Source organism: Momordica charantia, assembly GCF_013281855.1.
Source record: "Momordica charantia cultivar OHB3-1 chromosome 8 unlocalized genomic scaffold, Mcharantia_2.0 BLBB01000008.1, whole genome shotgun sequence".
NCBI lineage: Eukaryota > Viridiplantae > Streptophyta > Magnoliopsida > Cucurbitales > Cucurbitaceae > Momordica > Momordica charantia.
The window spans coordinates 25,403,532-25,414,911 of record NW_028275166.1 but is presented as its reverse complement, the minus strand read 5'-3'; the positions used below and the strand labels follow the sequence as shown (position 1 = coordinate 25,414,911).

The 11,380-nt window shown below is 42.1% G+C and overlaps 1 protein-coding gene across 1 annotated transcript; it reads right to left on the bottom strand.

The window, feature by feature from the left end:
• Positions 1-338: 338 nt before the first annotated feature.
• LOC111022443 (uncharacterized) lies at positions 339-1,432 on the bottom strand. Its single transcript, XM_022299619.2, has one exon. It carries the CDS (start codon positions 1,335-1,337, stop codon positions 879-881), a length of 459 nt encoding a protein of 152 aa, XP_022155311.1. The 5' UTR covers positions 1,338-1,432; the 3' UTR covers positions 339-878.
• Between the last annotated feature and the right edge of the window lie 9,948 nt (positions 1,433-11,380).

Here is an 11,380-nt window from a genome sequence, read left to right as displayed (position 1 = left end):
ACGGTTATCAATTGGGTCATAGATTTAATTTTCAAAGTTGGGCTTATCTAGTTGCTGAATTTGAGTCTAATTGGACTTTAATGGACCCGATTCAATAATAATATTGACTAAGGTATTTTATTCCAATTCAATTCACAAATCTTAAGATGGATGCTAACCATGCATTCCAAGTACATGTTCTTTCTTGTAATTTAATTCCAAATAAAACTGAAATAATTTTTAAAAGTGCTCAAAAGTCAAAGGCAAAGTCTAAATTGAATTGCAAACCCCAAATACTCCAAGCTTCCACATATTTAAATCATAAAAAACAATCATATTTAGAAGACAGATATTAACCATTTAATTAACAACAAGCTTAATCAAACTTTATTTAATATTAGAAAAAAGAATCCTCATTATTCCCCATTTAGAAGATAATCAAGATTACAACAACATCGCCATTCTTCTAAATTAAATAAAATTTAAAAGAAATAAGAAATAAGAAGCAATTTGTTTAATTACAAGAGTCTAAATCCAAATCCCCTAAACTAAATATATGTTTTTTATTTTTCAATTTAGTCTTTCGTGGTAAAAATCGAAAATTCAGTCCCTTATTTTTTAATCATTTTCATTTTTACCGGTAAAGGTTAAAATAGGCTAAACATAAATGCAAAACATTCAGCAAAAAGAAAAATTTCTAATTCTTTCCCCACATTTCTAAAAAGTTGCATATTTTAAATTTCTTCTTTAAATAGTTAATAATTTTTTACTAATACACTCAATTTTACGTTTTACCTTCATCGATAAAAATAGTATAATTTTTTTTTTAAAAAAACGAGGGATTAAATTAAAATTTTTTAAACAATTCGGGACCAAATTGAAAAAAAAAACAAGAATTTTCACCTGGAGACAGCGGTTTCCGTCTCCGGTCCTCCGGCGGCGGTGCAGTTCACGAACTGCCGCTGGGCCGCCACCATCGATTTGTAGATCTCGAGGATCATCTTGTCGTCGTATTCCTTGACCGGCCGGCGTCCGAAGCCGGCAATGCCGTCGGGGACGGGGGCGGCGGAGAAGACCCGGGAGTTGGCGAATCCGAGCATCATTCTGACGTAGGCATCGCGGAGGCGGAGGAGGAGTTTTTTGGGGGAAGGTATGGACCGGAAGAACCGGAGATTTTGGGAGATCTTGATCCGCCAGAACCGGCCGCCCCTCTTCCGGTTCGAACCGAGCTCCACCCGGGCTCGGCGCCTCCTGCTTCTCGATGGCCGGTTCAGCTTCTCGTAGTTTCTTGTTTTCCAGTGGCCTCTTATTAGCCCCTGGTACCACTTCTCTCTCTCTAGAACTCCATCTTCCTCCATTTTTTCTCTCTCTCTAGAACTCTGAAGATGGCGAAGACAACCCAGTGGGTGGGGTTGGGAATTGAGATTCCGCAGCTGAATATATTTGGGGATTATAATATATAAAAAAATAAATTATGTCTCTTATTTAATTGTCTAAAATCGATATCTCGAGTCGATGGGTAATACAATTATTACCATTTTAAAAATTGATAATTCCACCTCCATCCATGCAATTATTTTCGAGACAAACACTGTCTCTAGAGTATTTAAATTGTAATAGTAAAGAATTTCATAATAAAAGTTTTTCGGTTAAAAAATGTCAATCTTAACGTTGAATTTTTTATTTAATGAAATTGATACAAACCTTGTTTTAAAATCAAATTATAAAACTATCCACAAATTAACCAACGTTTGAAGAAATAAACTCTGGATGACCCAATAAATAATACAAAATATAAGCAGGATATTGAAAAAAGAAATAGTAAAAATAAAAGTAACCAATCAAATAGGTAAAAAAGTAAAAAAGGATTAAACTCAGTTAAAGAAGTATCCATCCACAAGCTATATTTTTTTTTTTCTCTTAATGAAAATTCAACCAAGTGATCAGGTAAACAACATTTTCAAATTCAAAAGTTCTAACTGAATGAAATTAATTTAATGTTAAAATTGACGCTAAGCCAAAAGGGGGTAAAAAGGAAAAGAAAAAAAAAAGAAATTTACTCTAGATTTTTATTATTCAATTGCCAAAAATATCAAACTATAGACGTTTTAAATCAGTCATTTAATTTTAAACATAAATTTTGTCATATTTACACGTAGAAATAAATTAAGTTAGGTAATTAGTTTTGATACATTGAATACCAATAAATATAATATCAATTAACTATTATAAATAGTTGAATTTTGATGGGAAAAAAGAAAAAAAAAAGTTTAGATTATAGAGTTAGGTAGTGGGGGATGAGAGGACATTAAATGGAAGAAGCTATTTTCCCACCTATATATCACGAAAGTCGCTGTCTGAATTTAATTGAGCTGGACATTGCACGTGCCATGCACGGATTACCATCTTAATTAGATCATTAATTCACATTAAATGTTCTATATTATATTATAAGGGATAAAATAGAAGAGTGCGTGGAAATATAAAACACAATTATAAAAAAGAAAGATTAAATTATTTGAATCGAGATTAATAACATGTAATTGTTCGATTTGATAAAATATAAAATTGGATATTTAATGACTAGTTTGATTTTGTTAGAAATTTTGTAAGATTTTATGAGTTTGATTGATTTTGATTAGATAGTGACTAATTTGAAATTAATTGTTTTTTCGTGGTTTTAATATTTTTACTGTTTCAAGAAAACAAAAACTATGATTTTTATTGAGTTTAATTTTACTTAACAATTATAATATATGTTGTATAAATAATAATATATGGATTTAGAAAAGGTTTTATATTTTAAGAAATAACTCGGAGGGCTGCAATAATATCTACTTTCTAGATGATTTAATACCTTTGGAATTAAATTACCGTTCTTGGCAAGAAGTTCAAGTTGTTTGAGACACTTACTTTGACTGGGTGCTTTTTCCTGTCAAATCTTTAGAAAGGTAAAATAATTGTGAAATGATAAATTTTGGTTAATTATTGGGTGTTAGGTCATTATTTCAAAATTATATTTATAATTAATCACAAATTTACATATATCTTAAATTGATTTTTAAATTATCAAATCAAATTATGTTAGGTGTCTTTCTAATAACTCTATGACATCAACTAATTGGATCAATTTATTTGGGGATAAGCCCATTAAAAAGAAAGCTCATACAAAATGTGTTAAGACTCTATAAAAAAGAGGAGGTCACATCTCATTGAGTCTTGCACAAGAGGTTGAATTTAGAGCCAACAGATTTTAGAATCTTCTACAAGTACTTCGAAGGAAATTCAAAAGACTCATAAAGAAGATTCTACAAAGACTTGAAGACTACGAGACTTCAAGAATTGAATATTCTTTCCGTCTTCAACAAGCTCAAAGCCAATTTATCAAGCTATAAATCGAAGAATTTCATCAAGTTATAAGTCAAAGGCTTCATCAAGCTGCAAGCCAAGAACTTCGTCAAGTCACAAGCAGAAGAGTTCATCAAGTTAATAAGTCGAAGACCTCAAAGATCTTCAACAAGTTTAAAGTCGAAGACCTCAAGGATTTTCAACAAGCTTAAAACCGAAGACCTCAAAGATCTTCAACAAGTTTGAAGTCGAAGACCTAAAAGATTTTTCAACAAGCTAGAAGCTGAAGAGACCGATCTACTTGATATGAGAACAAGCTCTTCAACCCTCTAATCAAGTTTACACCCGAGAGAAAGTATAAAGGATTATACATTAGACATTATAACATTACATTTATTAACAAGTCCACGTAACATATATGAAGCTATATAAGTTGGTCGAAGCACCTTCAAGATTCTAAATATAATTATTGCTAATAAGGACAGAGATTTTAGACTAATTATAGAATAGTAAGAACATGGATAATGAAGAGATGAAGATGGATGATGAGAAGAGAAAGGACTCAAATGTCTTTTTAGGGCAAGAATTGTGCAATATGGAAGAAAACAAGTTGCAATGGCCTTCAAATTTGGTGTAATTTGAGTTTTAATATCCACCACACCCCAATGTAAGCTATATAATTTCAATATATGCACTCATGCTATTCATCTATTGAATAATTGACATAGAATAATAATAATTGTTTACGCAAAGGTTTGCACAACAATACTTCACGAACCAAGTTCGAACCCGGTCTCCGGTTCGACCTGAACACAAGAGTGGACCTGCACAAGAGAGTAAACACTCCGCCGCTCAAGTCATTATAGGTCAGATTCCGTATTTAGTTCGAGGTGAGATTTCATACCTGAGCGTGAAATGGGGCCCTCTATTTATAGGTGGGGGATCCGACAGTACTCACGATTGGCGGTTACATGTTTTTTCCCATATCGGACCTGTCGGGTTTCGAGTAGGTCGGACCTCCATCAGATCGAACTTCGGCATGTACACTTAACCTTTTCCCCATGGACGAATCCAACCTCTTCGGCAGGTTCGAGGTGGAGCTGGGAAACTTTAATTCCTAAGCACCAATAAGCGTCCTCCACGTGTCCAAGGTATTTTTACCCCCAAACATTGGCCCCTCTCTGTCAGGTTCGATCTCGACCTGGCAGAGAAGTTCATCCGACTTGATTTTGGACACGTGGCGACTTCTAATTCGTAGAGAGAATATGACCATTGAGAAAGACGTTTCAATCTGTCAGGCTGTCGGAATACTCAAGTGTTCCGTCGTTACGGATCTCGAGATGATCCTAGCCGCTCGTTCATTACACGTGTACGACGCAGAGGATTTTTCGATTAGCTATAAATAGTTCTGAGACTTCAGGTCAAACCTTACGTTCCCTGAATTTCTGGAGTTCGATCTGAAACCAGCTCAAACCCTTTCGTAGGTTAGTCACTTTTCCTTGTTTTTATTTTTCTTTCAAATATGGTAGTTTTCTTGTCTTCCCCTTCCAGTAGTGATAGCCTAGGCAGCGCAGGTCGGACTGTAAGTAGTTCGCTCCCCAAACTAAGTGATTTTGGGGAGGCCCTAGCTCTTAGGTTAGAGTCCGAGCTGGAAGATATATAAAACTTTAGGTTTTCGGATGATGAAGAGGATAGTGATACTTTCACCTCGGGCCAGGGTTTGGAATACCCTTCGAAAATGCCCGAGCATTATTCGGACCCCTCCGTAGGGGGTTTAAAATTCCTAAGGACATCCTCCTTAGGATTCCGGAGGAAGGGGAAAGAGCTGACAACCCTCCAGAGAGGTGGGTCACTCTTTACTTAAAAATGTTTGAGTACGGCCTCAGACTTCCTCTTCACCCCTTTGCCCAGGAATTCCTAAATCGAACTGGTCTGGCTCCTGCTCAAGTGGCCCCCAATGGATGAGGTGTCATTTTTGCCTTAGCCATTATTTTTTGGTTGCGAGCTTAGGATGAGGACGAGGCCGAGCTACTAAATGTTGACCAGCTTCTTGGGTGCTTTGAGACTAAGAGGATAGCTAAAAAACCAGGTCAGTATTACATGTGCGCGAGGAAAGGCGCGAGTGGTATAGTCAAGGGGCCGACCTCCATCAAAGGATGGGTAGGGAAGTGGTTCTTTGTCTCAGGTGAATGGCTGGCAAAGGACGAATCATGTCGTCCCTTCTATGACGTGCCTGTTAGGTTTGGGAACCTAGGTATGAGGTTGCTATGTTTACATCTTTAAATCTTTCTATTCTAACTTTTTTATGTCTAACTTGAATCTTTTCTGTCTTGTGCAGTGTCGATCAAACCGATTCCCGAACTCACACAAGCCTCTTTCGACACCCTCAAGTATTACAAGGATCGCTTCCCAAGGGGTCGGAGATCGGAACTTTGGTGACCGACAAACTGCTTCTGGAATCTGGGTTGTTAGACTACAACCCCTGGTGCACCCGATTGAAGCTTCAAGGCCAAACTCCGAACTTGGTAGGTCGAGCTTTGCCTTGTCTCAATTTTGTACTTTGGCACTTCTGACTTTTTGCCTTGCTCGATTTGCAGCAATGGTGTGTGGATTCACGAGCAGCGTGAAGCGCAAATCCAAGGGTCGTGCTCACGCCCTCAAGGCTGTTCAAAGCACGGAGCCAACGTCTCCAGCCGTGGCTCAGCCTGTGGTTCAAGACAAGGCTGGGCCATCTTCAGAAGTTCCAACTCCGGTGATCTAGTTGGACTCTACTGGGAGCACTCCAGGGGAAAGCGCTCAAGGGATGAGTCCGAGACGATGGACATGTCACCTCTGCGTGAAGTGAGGGAAGAGTCTCCTTTGAAGAGGAGGAAGAAGACGAAGAAAGTCACCTCCTCCCTAGAGGCTGGACCTCGTGGCTCCCTACCCTCAAGCCATGCCGACCTGGTGGACGACCTTGAAGCTCGGATGGGGTGGACGTCCGACGTGAAGATGCGGTTCAGAATGGAACCATCAAGGTCCGGGGTGAAGGACCAGGTGTCTCGCATCTCGGTTGCATGCTTGGATCGCTGTCTCAGAAGAGCATCCAAGTTTGTGAGTGATCCAGGGTCCGTGCTGCAACGGACAATTGACCATGCTGTCGAGGTAAGATCTACTCCTAAACTTTGTTTTATTTTATCAACTTGTGGCTTGGTCTAACCTGTATTTGCCTTTTGTGCTCTGCAGGCGTTCACTGCCTCCATCCATTCCGCAATCATGATCAAGGCCGAGCTGGATGGAAGGGAGGCCTTGGCGGCGAAGGAGAGTGATAACTCCTTTGCTGCCTTAGAGGCTGCCACTACGCTCAAGGGCGAGCTGCTGGAGGCCTGGAGCGAGGTGGACATTTTGAGGGCCGAGGTGGAAGCCAAGGCCGAGCTGCTGAAGAGGGAGGATGAGAGGCATAAGACCCACCTCCGAGCTGCCCACGCCATCACTAAAGGGTTGGAGAAGGAGAAGTTCCAACTCCTTAAGGAGAAGGACGACATGCTCCAGGCCCTTGAGGCGAAGGACGCTGCTATTGAGCGTCTCACTGCTGAGCTCAAGGCGGAGAAGGAACGCCTTGCCAACGGAGCTCTTCTAGAAGCAGCCTTCAGGCAACACCCAGACTTCGATGGGTTTGCCAAGGATTTCAGCGATGCAGGCTTCAAATTTCTGATGAAAGGCATTGCTGCTGACATGCTCCACTTTTAGCTCGACCTCGGCGATCTGAAGAAGAGGTATGCTGAGAAATGGGCTTCTGGGCCTAACGGCACTCCAGGTCCTGCCTCCCTGGTAGAAAAGTACGTCAGAGATATAGACTCTGACTACTCCGACCTGGAAGAAGACGACGCCCCTAGTCAGGAGCCTAACGAGGTCGGCACTACCCAAGAGGAAGTTCCTTTACAGCAGGGCGGATCTCAGGAGGTCAACCTTCTGGGTTCTCAGGGCGAGCTATCTCTCACCTCGGGAGCAGTTGAGATTTCTTGTTGATTTTGTTGTACTTTCTTTTATTATTTTTTTGTAAGTCGCAGGGCAGAGCTGCAAGGTCTATAAGCCTTGGCTCTGTCCTTCAATCAATGAATTCTTCATTCCTTTTACTTCTGTGCATCTAGCTCTGTCTCTTTCTTCCATTATTTTTTCCCTAAGCTTTGAACTTGCTTTTGCAACTCTGAACTATTATATGAATAATTTTACCTCGCACCTCTAACTCGTGTGTTTAAAGGATTGAGTGTGGGATGAACTCTTTTCACATCGTACCTTTTACTTGAGGTTTGAATTTGAGAGTTTCTCTCTCTGGTCCTTTATATTTCTCCTCGAACTCAGAAGTTCAAAAGATTATTAATCAATTTCGAATTTTTCACATCGCACCTTTAACTTAGACGTTCAAAGGATTGAATTTTGATTCACAATTGATTTTGACATCGCACCTCGAGCCCGTGGGTTTTGAGGATTGAATTTAATCAATTTTCACACTTATAAACCATAAGTCTTATGGAAGTCCGTGGCCCTCATTTAATTTCTGATCGAACTCGGAGTCATGAAAATAAATAACTGTTTACTAACAATTCAATTCCTCCCCTTGAAAATTTTTACAAGTCCATTTTAGGACCATTTTGACATTTCAAGGGTAATAGCGCTTTAAGTGCTCCTCGTTCCATGGATGCGCAAGCACATTTCCTTCCAGATCGGCCAACATGTACGTTCTAGGTCGGACTATGCCTTTAACTTCGAACGGTCCCTCCCAACTTGGGTCAAGGGTGCCCACATGACTCTGAATCTTCCTTAAGACCAAATTTTCAACCTGAAAGCTTCGAGGTCGAACTCTGGTGTTGTAATGTCTGACCATTCTGTTCTGATACTCTGCTAAGCATAACTGAGCCATTTCCCTTTTTTCTTCTAATAAATCAAGGTCAAGGAGTAGCTCTTCCTCGTTCTTTGTTGGCTCGTACTGCTCTACTCTGTCTGTTGGTATGCCGATTTCAACTTGTACAACAGCTTCAGAGCCAAAGGCTAGTGAGAACGGAGTTTCACCAGTTGACTCTGTAGGGGTGGTCCGATATGACCATAATACTTCGGGTAGCTCCTCAACCCATCTTCCCTTTCTGGAGTCCAGTCTCAGTTTAAGTCCTCGTTTTATAATTTTGTTTATCGCCTCAACCTTCCCATTTGCTTTCGGATGTGCAGGGGACGAACTGAGATGATTTATGCCCAACTTTCTGCAGAAGTCCTTGAACTTTGCATTGTCGAACTGTTTTCCGTTGTCTGTCACGATAGCGTTTGGTATACCGAAACGGCATACAATGTTTGTCCATATGAACGATGTGACTCTGGTCTCCGTGATGTGAGAGAACGTCTCGGTCGCGGCCCACTTGGTGAAGTAGTCCACAGCGACAACGGCGAACTTGGTTTGCCTTTTGCCAATAGGAAAAAGGACCTATGATATCTACTCCCCATTGTGCGAATGGCCATGGGGCCGAGACGGGGGTGAGCAATTCGGGAGGCTGACGGATGATATTTGTGAAGCGCTGGCAGTTGTCGCATGTTTTCACAAATTGCTTTGCGTCCCGCTCGACAGTAGGCCAATAGTACCCTTGTCGAATCACCTTGGCCGACAACGACCTGGCGCTAGAGTGGTTCCCACACACTCCTTCATGGATTTCCCTAAGGATGTAAAGGCATTCTTCGGGAGTTACACACTTAAGCAGAGGCAGGGAGAAGCCACGTTGGTACAACGCTCCTTCTCAGAGTATGAACTGAGCTGCTTTCCACGCCATCTTCTTTTGCTCCTTCGAATCTGGCTGCGGGGTTCCTTTGATGAACTCCACGATTGGATCCATCCATGAGGATGATGGAGTGTCAATCTCCATCACGTCTGAGTCCAAGATTGAAGGATTGTCCAAGATCTCGACTGGGACCGACCTGGCCGGTCTCAAATGCTGATGCCAATTTGGCTAAGGCGTCTGCATTGGAATTTGCTAACCTCGGCACTTGATTTACCTCGTAAGTCTTGAACTGGGCAAGGTGCGATCTGACTTTGATTAAATATTTTGCCATCCGGGAGTCTTTGCTTGATACTCCTCCCTAATCTGGTTTACGACCAACTGGGAGTCACTAAAGACCCTGATGTGGACGGCCCCCAATCCTTTGGCAACGTGCAAGCCTGCTAAAAGCGCTTCATACTCGGCCTCATTGTTTGAAGTCTGGAAATTGAACCGCATAACGTACTCAAATCACTCGCCACCTGGTGTGAGCAAGAGGATTCCTACTCCGCACCCTTTCTCATTGGAAGATCCGTCAACGTAGATTGTCCACGGAAGATCGGCCTCGGCCGATTGAGGCGATGGGGTGAGCTCCGCGATGAAATCGGCCACTGCTTGCCCTTTCAGTGCAATTCGGGGTTCGAACTGGATGTCGTATTCACTCAACTCCATTGCCCACTTCATCAGGCGCCCTGATGTTTCTGGCTTATGGAAGATGCTCTTCAAGGGCAAGTTGGTAAGTACCACGACAATGTGCACTTGGAAGTACGGCTTGAGCCTTCGGGCCGAGGTGACTAAGGCGAGAGCCAGCTTCTCCATTTGGGGATATCTGGTCTCAGCCTCGGTCATGGCCTTACTGGTGTAATAAATGGGACTTTGGCGCACCCCTTCCTATTTGATTAGGGCCGAGCTGACGGTGCTGTCAGACACCGCTAGGTACAAGTGAAGCTTGTCTCCTGGCAATGGCTTGGCGAGCAGAGGTGTCGAGCAAAGATAGTTCTTCAACTGCTCCAGTGCTTGTTCGCACTCTGCCGTCCATTCGAACGGTCCCTTCTTTCTTAGGACTTTGAAGAAAGGAAGGCACTTGTCTGTTGACCTCGAGACAAATCTATTAAGAGCTGCAACCCTTCCATTGAGGCATTGAAGCTGTTTCGAAGTTTTGGGTGCTTCCATCTTGAGCACGACCTTTATCTTTTCTGGGTTAGCTTCGATCCCTCGGTAGTTTACCATAAAACGAAGGAACTTCCCCGAGGAGACTCCAAAGGCACACTTGGCTGGATTGAGCTTCATTTTATACTTCCGGAGAACTTCAAATGCTTCGGCCAGATCGGAAAGATGCGACTTTGACTGCTTGCTCTTGACAAGCATATCGTCCACATACACTTCCATATTCTGGTCGATCTGCTTGACGAACATTTTGTTCACCATTCTTTGGTAGGTCGCCCCTGCATTCTTTAGGCCGAAGGGCATAACCTTGTAGTAGTACAGACCTTGGTTTGTTATGAATGCGGTATGATCTTGATCTGGGACATGCATCTTGATTTGGTTGTATCTAGAGTAGGCATCCATGAAGGTGAGCAGCTCGTGCCCGGCCGTTGCGTCCACGAGCTGGTCGATCCTTGGCAGTGGGAAGCAATCTTTTGGGCATGCCTTGTTTAAGTTTGTAAAATCCACACACATTCTCCACTTCCCGTTGGATTTTATAACTAATATAACATTAGAGAGCCACTCGGGATACATAATTTCTCTTATATATTCAGCTTTTAAAAGTTTGTTTACTTCCTCAACAATTACATCACTCATCTCCTTATTTACAGGTCTTCTCTTCTGGTTTACAGGTCGGAATGATGAGTCTATGTTGAGGCGATGCACCATGATCTTTGGGTCGATGTCGGGCATGTCCTCGTGAGACCATGCAAAGACGTCCGAGTTGGTCTTGAAGTTGATCATTTCCTCCCTGGCAGTGGCCCCAGCTTGGTTCCTATGCTTACTTGTCTCTTAGGGCTAAGCAAAGGAACAAGCTCGAGCTCCTCTGTTGGTGCTGAGAATTCCCTCTTACCTGATTTCAGTAGGTCGGCCTCAGGCTTTGGCAACTCGTCCCAGCTAGCTTGTTCCTCTAGGGCGCATACTGACGATCCCTTGAGCACGGAGGCGTAGCACTCCCTTGAAGTTCTCTGCTCTCCTCAGACCGTGCCCACTCCATTAGAAGTTGAGTACTTCAAAACTTGATGAAGTGTTGAGGGGACGGCTCGAAACGAATGGATGATGGGTCTCCC